Source organism: Salvelinus fontinalis, chromosome 3 (assembly GCF_029448725.1).
Source record: "Salvelinus fontinalis isolate EN_2023a chromosome 3, ASM2944872v1, whole genome shotgun sequence".
Taxonomy (NCBI): Eukaryota; Metazoa; Chordata; class Actinopteri; order Salmoniformes; family Salmonidae; genus Salvelinus; species Salvelinus fontinalis.
Window position 1 is genome coordinate 11,444,534 of NC_074667.1, and position 23,379 is coordinate 11,467,912.

Consider the following 23,379-nt stretch of genomic DNA (forward strand, 5'->3'; position numbering starts at 1 on the left):
CATCACGAGGTAGGAAAATAATGTGGATATATTGAAGCAACATCTCAAGACATCAGTCAGGAAGTTAAAGCTTGGTCGCAAATGGGTCTTCTAAATGGACAATGACCCCAAGCATACTTCCAAAGTTGTGGCAAAATGGCTTAAGGACAACAAAGTCAAGGTATTGGAGGGGCCATCACAAAGCCCTGACTTCAATCCTATAGAAAATATGTGGGCAGAACTGAAAAAGCGTGTGCGAGCAAGGAGGTCTGCAAACCTGACTCAGTTACACCAGCTTTATCAGGAGGAATGGGCCAAAATTCACCCAACTTATTGTGGAAAGCTTGTGGAAGGCTACCCGAAACGTTTGACCCAAGTTAAACAATTTAAAGGCAATGCTACCAAATTATAATTGAGTGTATGTAAACTTCTGACCCACTGGGAATGTGATGAAAGCTGAAATAAATCATTCTCTCTCCTATTATTCTGACATTTCACATTCTTACAATAAATCGGTGATCCTAACTGACCTAAGACAGGGATTTTTTAAATGTCAGGAATTGTGAAAAACTGAGTTGAAATGTATTTGGCTAAGGTGTATGTAAACTTCCGACTTCAACTGTAGATGGGGCGGAGTGAAAAGCCAGCAGCAGGTCGTGCGACAAAGACCCCCTCCAAAATTAACCATTTGGATAGCAGAGTCCCTACTGAGTATTTCCCATCCCACTTTAGCTGAGACAGGTAGAAAAATTCTCTACAGCTGAATATTCTCAACATACCAGTGTCAACATTGTATTTTTTAATTTTTTATTATTGGTATTAAAAAAAGTTTTTTAAAACCACGTTTTTTATTTGTTTTCATAAATGACTCATTGCATTTTAAATATATTGGGAATGAGCTATCCACATTGCAATGTTTTGAAATGCGCGCTTTTATTTAGAAGATTTCCTCATTAACATATAAACAGGACGTCATCGTTTGTGCTGCTGATAGAATACTAGTAGAAGAAGAAAAGCTTCTTCAACAACAACAACACGGCTACTGATTCAGCCATCTCTGTACCGTTAGCTTATTAGCCAACATAAAACCTACCCATTGCATCACTTTGGACCTTTTTTTTGTATAGCTACACAGATATTAGTGTTTTAAACGCAATTCTGATAACGTATGTACTAGTTGATTTAAACGGAATTTGCAATTTAAGATTGATACTGAGCCTAACACTAGGGCAGTCGCTCATGCTAACGTTAGCTAGCTTACATCCCCGATAATGAGCTCACAAAGCTTATCCCCCGCTGTTAAAAAAGATGTCTGCTGGACAGAGAAAGAACCTCCGGGGCTGAACATTGTCGTGAAAGAAGAAGAGGGGGATACAGTAAAAGGAGAGGAAGAATCTTTCAGAACGACGAAGGAGAAAGAGGAGGCTATCACATTGAAAGAAGAAGAGGGGGTTGTTATGGTGAATGAAGAGAAACGTCCTTTTGTAGTGAAAGAGGAAGTAGACCAATTCAGAATGAAAGAGGAGACTATCACATTGAAAGAAGAAGAAGAATATTGTATAGTGAAAGAGGAAGAGGAAGAGATAGCTATCTCAATAAAGGAGGAGGAAGACGTTTTGGAACTGAAAGAGGAGGAAGGAGAGGAGACTGAAGACACCAGTGAGTTTTGTCACAGATAGAACACGGTTTTGTCTAGAAGGGATTTTATAGATTTGGTAAAAATTGACTTTTCGTAGCAGGTTTAGGAGAACTTATGCAGCAGGTTAGGTTTATCTAAAATTCCCCCCCAAAAACCTAAATCTGACAAAAGCTGTATCCCATCTAGCCATGATTATAGAACAAGGAGCCAGATGTTTCACGGGATGTATAAATCTGAAGCATCCAGTTGGAATTTCCATTCCCCATCAAATATGTTGAGGAGAGGAAGGAAGCCCAGTGTCCAGCAGTGGGAGAGTATGGAGTGAGATGGAACTGGGCCGACATTCAGCTAATTTTCAAAATCTACATAACCTTTAATCACAAAACAAGAATATGTTACGAACAGAGTGGTATGTTTTGTGGACTTTACCCTTTGCTAAAGTAAAAAAAAAAATGGTGGTGTTTAGAAGAGCAAGAGCGATTTGAGTTATTGCACACACACACACACTTCACAGAGTAGGGGTGCCATAATGGCAATATGTATGTTTGTTCTGCCCACTATGCTTCATTTGATCCCATTGGAAACAACAGACTGTGGTGTATCTTGGGTTAGTTATACAAATCTTTGGTATTGTCTTAAAAACAGGGGCACAAACTGTGCAGTTGTTGAACCGACGTGTGGTTTTAAGAGGTATTCTACTGACCTCCGTTTTTTAACATATATTTTTTCATTTTCGTTTAGTTTGTATTCAGAGTTCGCTCTCCGACTGAAGGTCCTAGGATGAAGAGAGTGATATGCCTGGAATCAGGTAGAGAGCCAGCTACACCCTTTGTTTTAACCAATAGTTGAACTCTTCCCTTTACAGAACCAAGGCAAAATGCTGTTTTCTGGCCCTCCCAGGGCTGTATAGTGAAAGAGGACATCAGAAAGATACAGGAAGAATATAGTGTGGCACCCGTGAGTCCCAGCCAGACTGTTGATGATGATGACAATGCTATTCACTACAATGAAGAATGGAACATGGAGGACAAGGATTGGTTTCCTAGCAACTGGCTGGGGGTAAGTATTTCCCAGTCATTGAGTGTTTTGGTTGTCAACAGTTCTTCCTTGATTCCTCTCATTCTTGATTCTTCAACCTCCTTCTTTGAATACATTGGAGGAGAATATTTGAGGTTCCTCCAAATGTCCTATATATGTAAATGCACTTGGCAAATAAAGGTGATTCTGATTGGACTTTCTCTTCCAATGCAATTTGGGAAGGAGGTCCAGAGAATGAGAGGAATCAAAGAAAGACTAATGAGACTTTTGAGAATTCAAAATTCCTTGACATGTAGGAGAGTTTCCCACCCTAAATTGATTCTGTCATTATTTACACGTGTTTTGCAGGACACGTCTTTCCCGCCCCCCTCCCGTCTCCTGGAGTCGTCAGGTCGTGCCTCACTGTGGGGTCTGAAGAGGGTGTCTGTGCGGCTAGTCGATTGCATGAAAACACAGGGGCTGAGTGGAACTGCGAGAGGAGATGAAAAGGGAGGTTCATATTCAATGTCATCAGGTAAGAATAATGGTGTGTGTGGATTAGACTCCAATCTTCTTCTGTAACAGTTCATTAATTGATATTTATTGACCCATATTTGCAAAACATAGTTATTTAGTGTTGATTAGCAGCTCACCTGTCAGGGCTATACAGTGCAACCGTTTTGGTCTCGTATAGGGTTGTGGTGGTCCCGATATTTTGTCAGCCGGTAAATGGTCAAGGAAATAACTGTCGGTCTCCCAGTAATTGGCCGTTAATTAATCTTAAACACATTTAGCATCGTCTGGCTTCCACACACAGCCTACAAGCCACTGATGCAGAACTTTGGAACATCTACATTTTAAAAAGTCAAATAAATCCATGTAATATAGCCTACACCTTCACAATAAATCAATTATTATTTTAGAGTGGTCTAAAGAAACATGATATGAAGAAAATGTATCTAGAAAATGTTCTATTTCAGAAGAACAGAATAGCATACTCTGAGTTGTCCTTATGGCATAGCCAGATCAGGATCTAACATATGGCTGTGGGCTACACTAGTTAATTTAGCATACAAGATTTGCTTAGAATTCCATGGCATTATTTTATAGTATGAAGAATACAATTGAACAAAGCTGAATAAAATAGAAAGGATATTTTCTCCAAACGGTTTGAGGGAGTGCGCACATGCTGTGTTGAGCGGTTAACAAATAAATAGGTACTCTTATATGCTTAATTTAGTGTTATTAATGTAACTTTAGTTGTTCTGTAACTTTAGTTGTTGTTTAGATGTTTAATACATTGTCAGGCTGCATGATGTGACTCTAATGATGATTTGAAAAAAGTTGCCTGAAAGGCATGGGCTCTGCTTTGTTTCTACACACTTCATCAGTCCCTCATTCACAATTTGACAAGCACTTGATAATGCCTTGAATTTCCCGGCGGCATCCTCTTTGTGTGGCCATAATACACCCTAAAAAAAACCTTTGCAGCCCTTTTCCCTGAGTGCCGCCTGCTCCGAAGCATCTATCATCTCACTCACACAGCTCTCCATCACGTGATCGGGTCTTTCTCACAGGCTACAAGTGAAGACACTTGTAATAGGATAAGAACACGTGCATAGGATAAGGACGCTTGCAGTTGTGTCCCCAATGTGTCTATCGGGGAAGCAACTGCACGCGCCCTTATCCTATTCCGAGGTGCATATTGAAGATATTGGAAGAACTGTCTACATTTACTTTTCGTCAGCCAACAAGATGAGTAGGCCTAACGAACAGAAACAGCACTAACCTATGGCAATCTACTATCCCCCATAGTACAAAGGTTGACCTATTCTGTGCAATAAATTGTGGGATGTGATAGATCTCAAATTAATACAACCATTAGCTTTAAAAAAAAAACAACGTAATGAGGCTGACGCAACAGATCAGAACTTTTAGCTTAAAATGTTGCTAAACTATTAGGCTGTTTCTTCACATTATAAGCACAGCAATTTGCACACGGCAGTAGGCTATAAGCGCAAATGTGGTCAGCCTGCCACGCAGTCTCCTCGTGGAGTGCAATGGAATCGGCCATGATCGGTATCCAAAAATGCCAATTACCGATTGTTATGAAAACTTGTACTCGGCCCTAATTAATCGGCCATTCCGATTAATCGGTCGACCTCTAGTTTAGACAGACAGCTCGGTGCATTCAACATGTCAATACCTCTCATAAATATAAGTAGTGATGAAGTAAAAAAAAAAAGCCATAACGCATACGTTTTTCCAGCAGCAGACTATGATCGATAATGACAAAAGCTGCACTGAAGTCTAACAAGACAGCCAATCATCAGTCATTTGTGTAAGTGCTGTGCTTGTTGAGTGTCCTTCCCTATAAGCATGCTGAAATTTTGTTGTCAATTGTTTACTGTGAAATAGCATTGTATCTGGTCAAACACAATTTTTTCCAGAAGTTTACTAAGGGTTGGTAACAGGCTGATTGGTCGGCTGTTTGATCCAGTTAAGGGGGCTTTACTATTCTTGGGTAGCGGAATTACTTTAGCTTCCCTCCAGGCCTGAGGGCACACGGTCTCAAGTAGACTTAAATTGAAGATGTGGAAAATATGGCAATATCGTCTGCTATTATCCTCAGTAGTTTTCCATCCAGATTATCAGACCCCGGTGGCTTGTCATTGTTGATAGACAACAATCATTTTTTCACTTCTTCCACACTGACTTTACGCAATTCAAAAGTACAATTCTTGTCTTTCATTATTTGGTCCGATATACTTGGATGTGTAGTGTCAGCGTTTGTTGCTGGCATGTCATCCCTAAGTTTGCTTATCTTGCCAATGAAAAAGGCATTAAAGTAGTTTTCAATATCAGTGGGCTTTGTGATTCAATAAATGAAGGAGCCGAGTTGTCTTTTTCCCCAAAAATTGAATTTAAGGTGCTCCAAAGCTTTTTTATATCATTCTTTATATAATTGATCTTTGTTTCATAGTGTAGTTTCTTTTTAATTAGTTTAGTCAGATGATTTCTTAATTTGCAGTACGTTTGCCAATCAGTTGGGTTGCCAGACTTAATTGCCATACCTTTCCCTCATCCCTCTCAACCATACAATTTTTCAATTCCTCATCAATCCAAGGGGATTAAACCGTTTTACAGTCATTTTCTTAATGGGTGTGTGCTTATTAGTAACCGGAATAAGTAGTTTCATAAATGCGTCAAGTGCCGCATCTGTTTGCTCCTCATTACACACCACAGACCAGCAAATATTCTTTACATCATCAACATATGAATCACTACAAAACATATTGTATGTTATATACACTATATTATGCCCAGCCTTTGGAACTTTGGTTTTCCTAGATATGGCTATTATATTGTAATCACTACATCCTATGGATTTGGATACTGCTTTAAAGCAAATATCTGCAGTATTAGGAAAGATGTGATCAATATATGTTGATGATTTAATTCCTGTGCTGTTTGTAACTACCCTGGTAGGTTGACTGACAACCTGATCCAGGTTGCAGGCACTGGTTACAGTTTGATGTTTTTTCCTGAGTGGGCAGCTTGATGATAGCCAGTCAATATTTAAATCACCCAGAAAATATACTTCTCAGTTGATATCACATACATTATCAAGCATTTCACACATATTATCCAGATACTGACTGTTAGCACTTGGTGGTCTATAGCAGCTTCCCACAAGAATGGGCTTTAGGTGAGGCAGATGAACCTGTAGCCATATTACTTCAACAGTATTTAACACCGCCTCCGTTGGCATTTGCATTTCTGAGGCTGCGTTGTTCTGAGCTCCGTCTCAGATTATTGCATGGTTTTCTTTTTCCGTAAAGTCTTTTTGAAATCTGACACAGCGGTTGCATTAAGGAGAGGTATATCTATAATTCCATGTGTATAACCTGTATTATCATCTACATTTATGATGAGTATTTCTGTTGAAACGATGTGGCTATGCACTATCACTGGATGTTTTTGGAACTAGTGAATGTAACGCGCCAATGTAAACTCAGATTTTTTAATATAAATATGAACTTTATCAAACAAAACATGCATGTATTGTGTAACATGAAGTCCTATGAGTGTCATCTGATGAAGATCATCAAAGGTTAGTGATTAATTTTAGCTATATTTCTGCTTTTTGTGACTGCTATCTTTCGCTGGAAAAATGGCTGTGTTTATTGTGGTTTGGTGTGACCTAACATAATCGTTTGTAGTGCTTTCGCTGAAAAGCATATTTGAAATCGGACATTTTGGTGGGATTAACAACAAGATTATCTTTAAAATGGTATAAGACACATGTATGTCTGAGTAATTTTAATTATGAGATTTCTGTTTTTTGAATTTGGCGCCCTGCACTTTCACTGGCTGTTGTCATATCGATCCCGTTAGCGGGATTGCAGCCATATGAAGTTTTTAACTGCTTGTAAGTAAGCATTTCATGGTAAGGTCTGCACCTGTTGTATTCTTCAAATTTGATTTGAAGGCTTAAAAATCTCCTCCCCTGCATCTATACTGATTGAAGTGGATTTAACAGGTGACATCAATAAGGATCATGGCTTTCATCTGTATTCAGCTGGTCAGTATTTGTCACGGAAAGAACCCAACCTTAATGTTTTGTACACTCAGTGTATATGACATGAGTTGTAGGATATGGAAGTGTAAAGTGCATATTTAGACTCATGGGTGTTTGGTTTGCTTGTATGACATCAAAGCAATATTTATTATAATTCTCAACGTCTCATCTTTCAAAATACATAGTCCTCTTAATTTACAGCATTTCCCTCACTTAGACAACAAAAAAGGTATAAAAGCTGCCCAATTAGTGGGAGGGATGAGGGCAACTTCTTGTCGTGCGAGGGGCTCAAGTTCAGAACGGCTGTCAGTCGAAACCCATACAGCGATGAGAAGTGCAGAGCCAGAGCTCTGACGTCATGTGTAGCATGTTACTGTATAGCCACTGCATGCCAATTTAGGCATTTATCAGTGTAAAGGGTTAAAGTAATGAAAAGTACATTTTTTTTGGTCAAGTTTTTCAGGGCAGGCTAAATCCACTGTAACCTGAATTAAGTATTTGAGGTGTGAGTTGAGGAACAATCAAATCAGATTCCCTCCCTGTAGCACAGAAGGCGTTAAAGGACAATTCCACCACTTTTCAACCTCATTCATTATATCCAGCACCAAACCAGTGTCTACATATGTGATCTGTGATTAAAAAGATAAGATGAAAGGTCCTAAAAAATGCTTCTTTGTGACATCACAGGGGTAGGATTAAAATAGGGATGGGCGCTGTTGTCCGAATATTTGAATATCTGAAGGAATGTTAGTATTATTTACTTGTAAGTATTATTTTTTGATAAGAAAAAATATATTTGAATGAAAATGCTTTGGAATTGTTTTTATTAAATTGTGTGTGACTTTGCTACATACAAGGATTGACCATGACATTAGACATTTTAATAAAACAACAGTTATATTACAGTTTTTATGAGTGCGCCAGTGGAGGCTGGTGACTTGAAAAATTGTGGACGATGGGAGACACATGGTATAGGCGCGGAACGCACGGAGACCACAAAGTGTGTTTCAAAAATCATCAAAGACAAATAATTTTAACCTAAAGCATTTAGTAAAGACATTTATAGTACAATATTATGGGGAAGGGGAATGAGAGTGCTACTTACACAGTGTTGGAAAGGAATCACAGCAGTGATTGAATGAGGGTATGAGGCATGAGTTGAGGTGTTCAGAGGCTTGACCAGTGCAGGACAGGATTTTACTGGGAAGACAAAAAACAAAAACACAACACACTACACGGTTAGACAAAAGAGCTAAGAATGAGTTAGTCTAAGCAAGGAGTAAAATCTTTGATCTGTAATAATGTGATTGTGTATGTGATTGACTCTACACACAGTAATCAGAGAAAATTGATAGGGGTACTCACAGTGCTTGGAAGGAAAACATTCAATGTGCCAGTGGATGAGCAGGTACATGAGACGCCATGGCTTCAGTTCATGTCAGGAGAAAGTTGACAATGGTAGTGAAGGGGAGTAGTCATCACCTGTTAGTCAGGGAACAGGAGGGGACTTAGCTGTAAATACAAATAGCAGATACATTATATTACAGCTGCGCCATCGTAGGTTTGGACAACGAGTTTCTCTATGAAGTTAAACTCAGACGTCTCAAAATTAATGTAGTCAAACACAGACTGCGCATCTCGCCCGCTTGACACATCAAAGTAGCTCAAGGAACGTTCCTTGGGGGGGGGGGGGCTGAGCTGGACTGAGCAGGCTTTATGCAACTGTAGGGCTTGTATCTGCCATCACTATTATGTTGATTGATTCATTCCAAGTAATCATTTTGGATGAAAAATGTATAGGCAGCCTAGCCAGCCCAATTTTGAATATAAGAAAAATGTGATCAAATTCACATTTTCTCCTGACACACAAATGGACTATAAATACATAACTTTACCAATTAGTTTACCCTGACCAGATGGAAATGGAGCATAGGCTGTATGCAGCTGCTCTTATTAGTAGCCGACAGTTGATCAAACGGAAAAATCGTCTCGTTTTCATCGCATACAGCATGTCAGATTTCTAATGTTTAGGTGTAGCCTAGGCTGCAGCAACATTTATGTCATGAGTCTTTGCTTGTGTCTGTCCCGGCTGATTGTGTGTTATCATCTTTGCTAAATAAATACCAGAGGAAAGTGCAAAGCCTACTTGAGTGCACGTGACAAAATGTGCTGCGTCAACCTCTCTCTTTAATCTAACATTTAATGGATGATGCGATGGAAGCTATCAAATCATTCGGGATTGTTTTTGACATCCCAGAAAAGATATTCAGCATGTAAAGAATCTTAATGTGCAATTACAGGCGGCTTGATGATAGGCTCCCTGTTAACCAGCTAGACATTTGATGCCAGTTGGTATTGAACGCTCTCACCTTTTCGCAGAGGACGACACTCGCTTTTAATCCACACCTTTTCATCCTTCTTCATGAAACTGATCTCAGGCAGAGGACGACCCTTGCTTATAATTCACACCTTTTCATCCTTCTTCATGAGACTGATCTCAGACAGAGGTCGACCCTCACTTTTAATTCACACCTTTTCATCCTTCTTCATGAAACTGATCTCAGGCAGAGGTCGATCCTCGCTTTTAATTCACACATTTTCATCCTTCTTCATGAGACTGATCTCGGGGAGAGGTCAACCCTCGCATTTTAATTCACACCTTTTCATCCTTCTTCATGAAACTGATCTCAGGCAGAGGTCGACCCTCGCTTTTAATTAGCGCGGCCGCTCAGCAAGAAAGAAGCCACTGCTCCAAAACCTCCATAAAAAAGCCAGACTACGTTTTGCAACTGCACATGGGGACAAAGTTTGTACTCTTTGGAGAAATGTCCTCTGGTCTGATGAAACAAAAATAGAACTGTTTGGCCATAATGACCATCATTATGTTTGTAGGAAAAAGGGGGAGGCTTGCAGGCCGAAGAACACCATCCCACCCGTGACGCACGGGGGTGGCAGCATCATGTTGTGTGGGTGCTTTGCTGCAGGAGGGGCTGGTGCACTTCACAAAATAGATAGCATCATGAGGAAAGGAAAATTATGTGGATATATTGAAGCAACATCTCAAGACATCAGTAAGGAAGTTAAAGCTTGGTCGCAAATGGGTCTTCCAGATGGACAATGACCCCAAGCATACTTCCAAAGTTGTGGCAAAATGGCTTAAGGACAACAAAGTCAAGGTATTGGAGTGACCATCACGAAGCCCTGACCTCAATCCTATAGAAAATTTGTGAGCAGATCTGAAAAAGCGTGTCTGAGCAAGGAGGCCTACAAACCTGACTCAGTTACACCAGCTCTATCAGGAGGAATGGGCCAAAATTCACCCAACTTATTGTGGGAAGCTTGTGGAAGGCTGCCCAAAATGTTTGACCCAAGTTAAACAATTTAAAGGCAATGCTACCAAATACTAATTGAGTGTATGTAAACTTCTGACCCACTGGGAATGTGATGAAAGAAATAAAAGCTGAAATAAATCATTCTCTCTACTATTATTCTGACATTTCACATTCTTACAATAAAGTGGTGATCCTAAGACATGGAATTTTTACAGGGATTAATTGTCTGGAATTGTGAAAAACTGAGCTTAAATGTATTTGGCTAAGGTGTATGTAAACGTCCGACTTCAACTGTAGATGTAGAGATGAAACAGTATGAAAATTTCATATCACGATTATAGTGACCGAATTTATCACGGTTATCAGTATTATCGCGATATTGTTAAAATGTGCTTGAAATGTTAAAAAATTACTGATACACACACTGAAATAATTTCATCAAGTTTAATATTGAAAACTAACAAACAACAAATACAATTAGTAGCACTATACACTTTTAATTTTACCCCCTTTTCTCCCCAATTTTCGTGGTATCCAATTGCTAGTAATTACTATCTTGTCTCATCGCTACAACTCCCGTACGGGCTCGGGAGAGACGAAGGTCGAAAGCCATGCGTCCTCCGAAACACAACCCAACCAAGCCGCACTGCTTCTTAACACAGCGCGCCTCCAACCCGGAAGCCAGCCGCACCAATGTGTCGGAGGAAACACCGTGCACCTGGCTCCCTTGGTTAGCGCGCACTGCGCCCGGCCCGCCACAGGAGTCACTGGTACGCGATGAGACAAGGATATCCCCCTACCGGCCAAACCCTCCCTAACCCGGACGACGCTAGGCCAATTGTGCGTCGCCCCACGGACCTCCCGGTCGCGGCCGGCTGCGACAGAGCCTGGGCGCGAACCCAGAGTCTCTGGTGGCGCAGCTAGCGCTGCGATGCAGTGCCCTAGACCACTGCGCCACCCGGGAGGCACACTATGCACTTTTTGTGTACATAAACATGAAAATAATAACAATAACATTAAAGATGGCGCCATGTGGCCATGAGAGGTAAAGGTTTCCCTAGTTCAGGTTTAAATGAACACAGCCTTAAGTAAGCAAATAAAATTAACAAACAACAAATAAAATTAGCAGCACTATGCACTTTTTATGTGCACAATCATTAAAATAATAACATTAACATTAAAGATGGCGCCATGTGGCCATGAGAGGCACTGAACACTCCCTCTGATGGCACGCTAGTCCTTGCAACCCTGGCAAGGTGAGGGAGCTCTGATGCATGGCCCCTAGTTGTTTTAATTATTATTATTCACACACACACACACACACACACACACATACACACACACAGTCTATCTTCTGTGTTGGATTTGAGTATATGCAATGACCCCATGCACAATTTACATAAATACAAATGAGTCTTAGGAAGACGGTGATAGTAACTGCAATGAGCCCAACAATTGACATAAATACAGGAGTCGTGTATCGGAGTCTATAGTGTTTCCCCTGTTGGAACACTTTTACAACCAAGTCGACGACTGACGGATTTTAAATGAACAAAATATGTTGGTTGGGTGACTAAACTACATAACGTGTTATCGTGTGCAATGGGTGAATAGAGTATGCAGACCCAACGCATACAGCAGCAGAACAACGTGTAGTGTTATTACAAGAGTAGGTAACACTGAAAGCTTCAGTTTACATTATTGACAAGCTATTAGCAAGTTAGAGAGACAAACCATGACGTTTTCCCCCATTCCGAAGTCCCCACATCATGCATTGAGCTAAATGTTAACTTGCCTTTCATTCGCTATACAGTAGTGGGTGGTGGTCACGAAGATTACTCAAAAGATTTGAAATGTTGCAGTGTTTTTTGTTGTTGCATGTTCTGCAGACAGGGTGACCATATTCGATTAAGTTTCCCTCAGCACTCTTGTAAAACCCAAAATATGACCACACTTCAGATTTAGTCCTCTTAGAAGGCTGAAAAATCTCCAGAGTGCTGTCACTGCCTTCTGCCATGTTTTCACACAAAACAAAACCCACATTGCATGCTGCGCCTGCGCTAGACTGTTGCTAACTTTGGTTGATGTTGGACAGTATTTGCAGTGAGTTTTTCAAACCACGGTAATCAAACACGGTTTTAATGATAATTTGAAATGGTAATACTAACAGGCGGGAATTTTACCGTGGTTTATCGTGAAACCGGTAACCGTTTCACCCTTATATGGATTAGAACTCTCTTGGTAGATAGTGTGGTCTACAGCTTATCATAAGGTATTCTACCTCAGGTGAGCAATACCTTGAGACTTCTTTAATATGAGACATCGCGCACCAGCTTTTATGGACAAATAGACACCCCCACCCCTCGTCTTACCAGATGTATTTTCTCTGTCCTGCCGGTGCATGGAGAATCCCACCAGCTCTATATTATCTGTGTCGTTGTTCAGCCACGACTCGGTGAAACATATTATTTTACAGTTTTTCGATGTCCCGTTGGTAGGATAATCTTGATCATAGCTCATCGATTTTATTTTCCAATGATTGCACGTTGGCCAATAGAACGGATTGCAGTGGGCGTTGACTCTGCGCCCAAAATTCCGGGTTGTGAAAATACAATACATTTTCCTGACACCCCTCGAACGTATAGTGCAACAGCCAGTGTTAAGATTTACTGCTGTGTTAAGTTTGTTTAAATAAAGCTCAGAGTGCTTTATCACCCCCTTCATCCTCTCGACAATATGAGGAGGATGACTGATTTAAATATTTTATTCGTGAAATGTTCCTGTGTAAAGAATATATATATATATTCAAATACATATCACACTACACATTTAGGAATAACAGGATGCATTTGAAACGTCATGCACATTAAAACTTTCATATGAATAAAATGAAAGGAGTGGGAAAGAAGATGCTTGTGTATTGATAAGCACATCAATGTTATGATTATGATACACACACAATAAAAGAAAGACGGCACTTCTAATAGCGTATTTCCCACCTTAGCCTGCTAAATTTGCAAGATAACTTTCATTTTCATTTCGGTAAAAATGAAAACGTGGCACTGACTCGCCCATGGATTGCCGTTTTCAGGTTTGTCTCAATAAAGAGTTTGGCGTTCGACTCACTAGGATGTCCACGTGCTACATGGACAAGCAGCTACATGCCTGGCTGGAGTTAATGGCAGCTGCAGGATCAATATCCACATCCGTAACGCGGATGAAGCCTGAGCTGGAATGTGAAGCTAACTGAAGCTGGCTTGCTTCAGAAAACCATAAGTAGATCTAGCTAACCTTGTAATATACCCCTCAGAACCCCAAATGTAAGCTTGTTTTACTCCGTTGTTTGTATACACTGTAATTGTAGTCCATTAGGTCTAATAAATGCATAACAGTCAAGTTCTATTTTGTTTTTATTAGGCTACAAAACACTACCGCCAATCTGTGATGACGTGCGCTGCTGTTTTTATTGATGGATCATGTCTTGATTAAATCTCATAGGAAGACAATTTTATCATATGGAGGTTTCATTCAGGTCTCTGTTTAGTATTTAACTAAACACTCTGTTTGTCTTTGGCAGGAGAGAGACTAGACTCTCACTCGAACAGCGGAAAGTGTACTTCAGGGGAACCAGACCCAGAGATGCCCAAACCAGCAAGACAACACCGCTGCTCGCAGTGTGGAAAGAGTTTTACTAAGTTACGGAACCTTAAAGATCATGAAAGAATACACACAGGAGAAAAGCCTTACCACTGCTCACAATGTGAAAAGAGTTTTACTCAGTCAGGGCACCTGAAATCACATGAGAGGACGCACACAGGAGAAAAGCCTTACCCCTGCTCCCAATGTGGAAAGACTTATACCCGGTTAGGGCACCTTAAAGACCATACGAGAACGCATAAAGGGGAGAAGCCTTACCACTGCTTTCAGTGCGGAAAGAGTTTCACCCAGTCAGGGAACCTGAGAACGCATGAGAGAATACACACTGGGAAAAAAAACACACACTCTGTAGAGAGGCCTTTCCAATGCGCTCAGTGTGGAAAGAAATTTATCCGGTCAACTCATCTGAAAGAGCATAAGAGAACACACACAGGAGAAAAAACATTCCAATGCACTCAGTGTGGAAAGGGTTTTACTTGGTTATGGACCCTGAAAGACCATGAAAGAACACACACAGGAGATAAGCCTTTCCAATGCTTCCTGTGTGGAAAAAGTTTTACCCATTTAGGGAACTTAAAAATGCACAAGAGAATACACACAGGAGAGAAGCCTCACCACTGCTCCCAGTGTGGAAAGAGTTTTACCCAGTTAGGGCACCTGACAACACATGAGAGGACACACACAGGAGAGAAGCCTTTCTACTGCTCCCTGTGTGGAAAGAGTTTTACTGAGTTAGGGAGCCTGAAAAAACATAACAGAATACACAAAGGAGAGAAGCCTTTCCAGTGCTCCCTGTGCGGAAAGAGTTTTACCCAGTTAGGGAGCCTGAAAACACATGAGTGGACACACACAAAAGAGAAGCCTCACCTCTGCTCACAGTGTGGAAGGGGTTTTGTTGAGTTAAGGGGCCTGAAAGAGCATGAGAGAATACATACAGGGGAAGAGAAAACATACCACTGTTCTCATTGTGGGAAGGGTTTCGGGCGATCAGGGCATCTAAAAGTGCATGAAAGAACACACACTGGCGAGAAGCCGTATCAGTGCTCCCAGTGTGAAAAGAAATTTTTCTCATCAGGGGACCGGAAATCACATGAGAGAACACACTTAGTAGGGAGGCAGAGGGCTTTCCAATGCTCTCAGTGTGGGAAGAGATTCATCCAGTCATCTCATCTGAAAGATCACATGACAATACACACGGGAGAAAAACCATTCCAATGTTCTCAGTGTGGAAAAGGTTTTACCAGGTTAAGGAGACTGAAAACACATGAGATGACACACACAGGAGATAAATAATCCTTTCAAATCCTCTTAGTGTGAAAAAGCTTTTACCTGGTTAGGACACCTTAAAATACCTAGTCAAGATACTTGAAAAAAACATGCGCTAACACACTTTGCAGAGAATCCTTGAATCAATCCACACTGCAGGAAAATATATTTTTATATGATTAAGTTAACTCATTGATCCTGCTTTGTTATATACCCCTCAGGTCTAAGTCTGCGAAAAGGAAAGCAGGCCCAGTCCTTGCCGTTCTGCCACCCTAGGCGAGAAAATAAATTGCCGCCATCCTCCCCTCTCATACTTCAGTAAAAGTAAAGACTCAAGTCAAAGTGCAAGTCGCCCAGTAAGTTACTACTCGAGTAAAAGTATTTGGTTTTAAATATACTTAAGATTCAAAAGTAAATGTAATTGCAAAAATATACTTACAGTGCATTCGGAAAGTATTCAGACCCCTTGACTTTCCACATTTTGTTACTTTACAGCCTTATTCTAAAATTGATTAAATAGTTTTTGCCCCTCATCAATCGACACACAATACCTCATAATAACAAAGCAAAAACAGGTTTGGATGTATAAATGTATAAAAAATAAAAATGGAAATATCACATTTACATAAGTATGCAGACCCTTTACTCAGTACTTTGTTGAAACACCTTTAGCATCAATTACAGCCTCGAGTCTTCTTGGATATGATGCTACAAGCTTGGCAGACCTGTAAAAAACATTTATTTAATCAGTTTTATAATAAGTCTGTAATGTAACAAGATGTAGAACAAGTCAAGGTGTCTGAATACTTTCTGAATGCACTGTAAGTATCAAAGTAACAGTATAAATCATTTAACATTCCTTATATTAAGCAAACCAGATGCCACAATTTTTCTGTTTTTATTTTTTTTATTTACGGATAGACTCAGACTCCAACACTCAGACATAATTTACAAACAAAGAATTTGTGTTCAGTGAGTCTGCCAGATCAGAGGCAGTAAGGATGACCAGGGATGTTCACTTGATAAGTGTCAATGTTTTAAAATTTAACTTTTATTTAACTAGGCAAGTCAGTTAATAACAATTTCTTATTTACTATGACGGCCAAACCCGGACGTCGCTGGGCCAATTGTACGCTGCCCTATGGGACTCCCAATTACGGCCGGTTGTGATACAGCCTGGTGTCTGTAGTGACGCCTCTAGCACTGAGATGCAGTGCCTTAGACCGCTGCGCCACTCGGGAGCCCATGTTAGTAACAAGTTATTTTGGGTGACAGGGAAAATTCATGGAGTAAAAAGTAAACGTAAAAAATATAAATAGTAAAGTACACACACCCCCAAAAAAGGCTCAAGGTGTACTTTTGAAGTATTTTTACAACACTGTGCCCATCCATGTGGTACCTTTTGTAAAACATGCAGTTGCATTGGATTTATTAGTTCTGGTGTTAGTCCTGGTTCCTGACAAAGGTTTTTCTATTTAAGCTTTGAATATCAATTCCCCAAGTTTATCAGGCTTTATCTTGAGACTATTTGCTATGAGAATCAACGTGTTTACACAGCGGGAAATGCAGATGTGTTTTCTTCGCTATAATCAGCTGGTCAAAAATCCAGGGATACAGATCTTAAACACTTATCTATTTTACTACTGCAGTGAAGTTAGCTTTATATTGAAGATTCTGACTTTACTCGTCAATACCTCAACAGAACATGCCAGGAAAATTATACAAATCAGCTGACAATAGCGAACAAGTTACACCCGTTGTTTTAACATATTTACTTTTTGGAGGCAAAATTTTGCTAAAACATTGCTCTCCTCTGCTCCAAGGGGTAAGGGGCCCATTTTAAAACAGAAACGCTTACTATAGCATGTTAATGAACAATGTCAATATCTTCTCAACCACAGACATACCCAGATAACACATTTTGGTTCTGGCAACGGTCCCTCAAGGTTGTGGGAACGTTCCCTGAACGTTGCACCAATGTTCCCTAAAGGTTTTAACGTTCTTATAACGTTCTCTTTTGGTTTTACAAAGATAGCGGGGCACGTTCTCTGAAGGTTACACTGTAGGCAACGTTCTCTGAAGGTTCTGGGAATGTTAACAATGGTCCCTAAAGGTTCAAAATTATGGTTTTCTTAACACACACACTGGATGGCACAATTAAATATTAACAATTAATTCTTATATTTATACCAGTTATCCCACTGAAGACATTTTTTAAAAGTATACTACATCATAACTGACTTTATATGTGCAAATAAAAAATACAAGTTTCAAATTACAGTCACGTCAAACAGCGCAGCCAGAATAACAACAAAGTAGCTGCATTTGCATGTGTTTGTTGTTTTCTAGTGACATTTATTTGGATACATCCATAACAATGAGCTAATGAAGCGCGATTTCACCTGGCATAGAAAATGTGCTCTCTCTTGTCAGGACACTGTTGCTCGAGAGCTAGCCAACAACACAGCTAACACAATCATTTTAAACGGAAGCTGGAAAGACTACAAACTAGCTGCACATTGTTTTGTTTGACCTGTTTTCTATTGCTAGTTCTTTGTATATATCCATAAAAATGTTGATTCATGATTTCGAACTGGCTGAGAAAAGCTGCCTACCTGTCTGTCTCATCCCAACACGTTCATTACTATGGGACAGGTGAAGATCGAATTTGAATATTGAAACAATTTAGCAAATGTTGAAGAGACAGACAGCAAGGTTTATACAAATCTCCAATGTTGAAAACTAAATGTTAGTCTAAAAGAAATGGGAGATAATGTCTACATGCTTTTTATAGTGGAGATCAAGTTTATAAATTGCCTGGCTGGGCTGATGAGACAGGGGATTGCACAGGCAGATGGAACAGAGTAAATAGGCATTTTAACATCATAGATTTAGCCGGTGGTAACTTGTGGAGTAGACACAGGCTGGAATGCGTTTTTAAGCAATCAGGATTAGACCCACCTGTTGTATAAGTGTAAAACTAACAATGACTCAATAACCCATGCCTTCTGCGAATGCTATAAAGTTCAAAAGTTTTGGGCGGAGTTAGAAAGTTGTCTGTCAGAAGTATCAAAATGTAAATGTACTTTTAATCCGTCTGTCTGCATATCAAGACATGGCATACGAATGAGCAGTGAGATACCCGACGGGCTGGATGATACTTTTCTCATCAACCATCTTGAAAAAATGCACACTTAACTGGAAATCAACCAATCTTCCATCGCTAACACAATGGAATGGTCAAATATTTTATTATCTAAATGTTGAAAGTGCGTGGGTGACAGAGAGAAACAAAATGGTGCAGTTTTAGGCCATGTGGCGGAAAGTGATGCTGGCGCTGGAGATTAATGGGGGGGTGAGCAGATAGGTCTGGCCAGATGTGATGACGTTGATGTTTGTGTGCTGTTGTTTGGATGTGCATGTTTATTATTGTTTTAAAAAATATATATAATTTTAACAGTTAACACATTTATAATTTTAGTTAACAATTCAGAAATCTGCAACCTGGTGACTGCCTCATGAAGCTGGTTGAGAGAATGCGAAGAGTGTCCAAAGGTGGCTAAATATATCTTTATTTGTTTAACACTTTTTTGGTTACCACATGATTCCATGTGTGTTATTTCATCGTTTTGATGTCTTCACTATTCTACAATGTAGAAAATAGTCCAAATATAGAAAAACCCTTGAATGAGTAGGTGTGCCCAAACTTTGGACTGGTACTGTATATGAATGTATTTTCACATTTGTTTTGAATGTTCCTAATTTAGAGTCACTAAAGTGTACCTCTGGTGCTGCAGACATTGTTGTTTTCTGAGCTGACATTTTTAATAAATGTTTAATATACATTTAAATAAAAGTGAGAATCAAACATGTATTGTTTTTTCAATGACTACACCACAATTGAACAAAACAGGCGTGATTCAGTATAGATCAAGAACTCTCTGCACTTGTGCTTACTTTCATGGTCTGTCTGCCTCCTTTCTCTGCTCTGCCTCTTCACCTTTTTGACCTGAAGGACCTGTAAGTTCCATACAATCAATGCAATGGCAACAAATGTAAGTTAAACGTGGCCTGCTAGGACACCGTAATGTTAACTGCTAGATATATAGATTACCGGTAATGCCATGACTTTGATAGTTTTGAAAATGTGAGTTTACATTTTGTTTTGCCTGGAAGCATTTTTATCTCATGAATATCTGTCTCTGCCAAGTTAGCTTTCTTCTTTGCTCTGTCATATGAGTAAAAAAATAACATCTGGTTACAAATAATTCTTCAATGGTTATTTGTTTGAAATGATATGCCACACCCAAATGTAAAGTATCATACTGGACATACCTTATTAGATGGTCATACTGAATCCAGATTTCATATATACTATCACTTTCAAAACATATTCACTTGACCACTACCTGTGGTCTCCAGAGTTCTGGCCCATTGTATCATTTTCTATGTCTTGTCTGGTCGTTCACAGTTTTAACCTTTTTCGGGGGTTCCTTTTTTGGTCCAGTAGCAATACACAACCTGATGAAGAGGTTACAGTGTATTTCAATTATAAGCCACAGAAATACTTTGAAAACAGTTACTGTAGAATTGATCTGCTATAACACAACTCACACGTGCTCATACTTGACGTTTTACTCTATCTTTATTCACAAATGTGCATTTTTGCAGTGTAGAGCCCTGAAAATTGACCACCCGCTTATGTGGCTGGTGAAATTGACATTCTTACCCACCAATACCTAAATCTACCTGCATTTGGCACGTTTTAATGTTATGCCCTGCTTGTATTTATGTATAATTTTTTGGGGAACATAGCCCTGCATCTCCACTAATTTTACGGAATCCAAACACGGCCCAATATAAATTGACCCGCAATCTGGGTCAGTTGGGCATCATTTGAAAGCTTATTCTATTGCCAACATGACTAGCTAAGTTATAAAATATGACCTTACAGTGTTAGGCAAGTATATCAAGCTATAATATTGGAGAGAACAATCTAGCTAAAGATTAATTCAGCTGATTGGTCGGCCCCATCGCAGATTGGAGTTTTGACCCCTCCCTCTCGTCAGGGGATACAACTGTCTCTGCTATTGCAAACTCCTTCTCCAGCCTGATAAAAACCAGAGTTCCTGCGTCAGGGAGGAGAGCATATTTTTATGTCCTGTGTTGATTGTTGTAGCCGCTCCTTTCCGAGGTATGTGTATGCAAATAGGACTTAGTGAACAATTTCAATAACCAAAAACACTAATTATTAGTAATGATTCTGTTTCATTTGTTCCCAGGGGGGGAAGGGGAACGCACCTTGGGAGTGTTTAGGCAAGAGGCCTGCGGGCATACATAACCCGTAGTATTTCATCTGTGTATGCACACTAGGTAACACCTGAGCATCCCACCCCCTTGTATTTTGTTTAGCGCGCCAGGTGGTGCTAAAGGTTAGGTAAGTAGTGGGAAGGCAGGTAAGGTAGGAGCGGGGACTCTTTTTAATTTTAACTTTGGTTCCGTCCAGCCCCTTTTCCCTACCTTACCGTGTTAAGGAATAACATATTCCAGGTAAACGGTATTTTTATCTTCCTCTGTCGTCCCGCACCTACAATCACATACTTATTCACTCCACGGGGAGTTGAGATATAGCAGGGTGTTGCGTTCCCACCAAGAGGCGTACATAACATATGTCATTTATAATGACAAAGGGAAAATAACTACTTTTTGACATTAATTTCATAGCACCGTCTTGAATTGACCCGTTTTTCTTCTACATTGTTGTACAGCAGTGTGTGAACGCCCTAAAAATGCAAATAATGTTAGCTAGCTAGCTATCAACCTCAAACATAGCAGTTATAGATGCAGTTAAGGGGGTAGGAGAACATAAAATCAGAAGTTCACTTTAAAAAAAATCCAAATCACATGTTTTTAGCAATTGTTATTTTACTTGATAAGAAAATACAAATAGTTGTCAGTAACAGAAACACAAAACCAATGGTTTTTAACAAGGTATGTATTACAAAATCCATGCAAGCATACTGAAATATCTAGTTTGTGAATGATCATTCCTATATCTGATCCTTACAGAAGCTGACAGATTGTAAGGCATTCAATGGTGGGTTACACATGATTGAAAACGACTTATTTGATGAGTTACTAAAATTAAGGTGAATTATTACAGAATAAGATCTGTAGCTGTCTGGCAGAACTAGTGCTCTCTTGTGGAGACTGTGGGTAGTTCACCCTCTCTCGCTGCTCCTCAGGCGCACTCCCAGGCAGAAGGGCTTTTTAGACTGTGTCCCACCAAAGATGAGGCTGAAATCTGGGACACCTCCATCCTCAGGCCAGACGAATCGGAAACGCCGAAGCAGTGTCACTAGAACCAGGAAGAGCTCCATACGTGCTAACCCCTCCCCCAGACACACACGAGATCCTGGGGAACACACACACGGCTATCAATGAGAACAACATTTCACTCATACCTTCATATGCATGCAGCCTGGCATTTTATGTCAACATATTCTCCTGTCTCTGTACAACATACTATCATTTATAAGCCATAGATATTGACGCTTTTGCAAAAAGGCACCTGCTGAGAATGGCAGAAAGGCTTCTGGTTTCACAAACTCTCCAACCTCGTTGAGGAAGTTTTCAGGGTTGAACTCGTGAGGGAATTTCCACTGGCCCTTCTTCATGCAGCACCGAAGACAGGTTAGGAATTACCATAGTGCCCTGGAACAGATGAGGGAGAGAGGGATTAAGGGTGCGAAGGAGAGGTGGAGAGGTACACTAAAGACTGAGACAGCACCCGTCATGACATCACTCCCTCTAGCCCAGGCGACCTTTATAGTTCTAAGGTCAACAACAGGCAGCATATCAGTCGTCATGGTAATGCTCACCTGGGGCAGCTGGTAGCTGTGTAGTTGCGTGTCGCTGCAGGTAGTACGGAACACGCCAAGAGGAACAGTGTCACTCATGCGCTGTACCTCATGGATCATGGCTTGAACATACGGCATTGCATGTCTCTCCTCAAACGAAGCGTCCCTCAAGAACGTCGGCGATCTCTCGGTAACAGCGATCTGGGACAAACACTCATTCTTTGGCCGGGATTCAATCCGATCAAGTTTTGTAGAACAATTTCCTATTTAGCCGACATATGCAGTGTTTACCGTGAATGCCGGACACATTGTCTACAAGCGCCATCGGATTGAATGAAATGTATGCCAGTGTGTGTGTCGTGTGTGTATTTCCTCACCCTGTACATGCTGGTTGGTCATCAGGTGTAGCACGGTAGAGCGGAGGTTGTTGTAAGTGGTGTCTGTCCCAGCCATGAACAGATCAAGTAGTAGAAACACCATCTGAGTGTCATTAAATGTGGAGCCTCCATCAGCTGTCTGAATGGACGCACACAGATACACGCACACTCATACACGCACACAGACACCAAAGGCCTCTACATTCAATTCTGCTCCACCCTGTAAAGTACTTCCTCTTCTTCCACCAGCCTAATAAAAATGTTTTCCCTTCTCACGGAAGTCATACCAAAGACTCTAAAAATGGGACCCGATGCCTCTCTGATTGGCTGATGGACTCAGGGTAAAGTCCTGCGACAGACTAGTGTTCTATCCAGGGGTGTACTTCTAAATGAAGCTGCTTAATGCTACAGAAACAGGAGAGGCTCCTGTCCCATGGACCGTTTAGGCTTACTTGTACAAGGCTACTTACCTAATATCTTATCCTATTTATTTTACTTCTAGAACACTAGTTCTATTGGTCTCCTACCTTGTCAATCTGGTCCAGGTAGCAGTCAAGGAGGTCTCTGGGCTCTCCCACGACCCTTGAACTTTTGTGCTTGGTCACAATCTTCTTGATATGTTCCTTCATTGTCACGGCTTTCGTCGGTGGAAGGAGAGGAGGACCAATGC

The 23,379-nt window shown here is 40.4% G+C and overlaps 1 protein-coding gene and 1 pseudogene across 1 annotated transcript; one reads left to right on the forward strand and one right to left on the reverse strand.

Annotated features, from left to right (window-relative positions):
* Positions 1–995: 995 nt before the first annotated feature.
* LOC129838814 (oocyte zinc finger protein XlCOF6-like) lies at positions 996–19,344 on the forward strand. The gene is made up of 4 exons (XM_055906026.1): positions 996–1,638; positions 2,484–2,677; positions 3,005–3,170; positions 14,127–19,344. Exons 1-4 carry the CDS (start codon positions 1,251–1,253, stop codon positions 15,497–15,499), a joined length of 2,121 nt encoding a protein of 706 aa, XP_055762001.1. The 5' UTR covers positions 996–1,250; the 3' UTR covers positions 15,500–19,344.
* Positions 19,345–21,400: 2,056 nt separating this feature from the next.
* On the reverse strand, positions 21,401–22,569 carry LOC129835176 (putative inactive cytochrome P450 2G1; annotated as a pseudogene).
* Between the last annotated feature and the right edge of the window lie 810 nt (positions 22,570–23,379).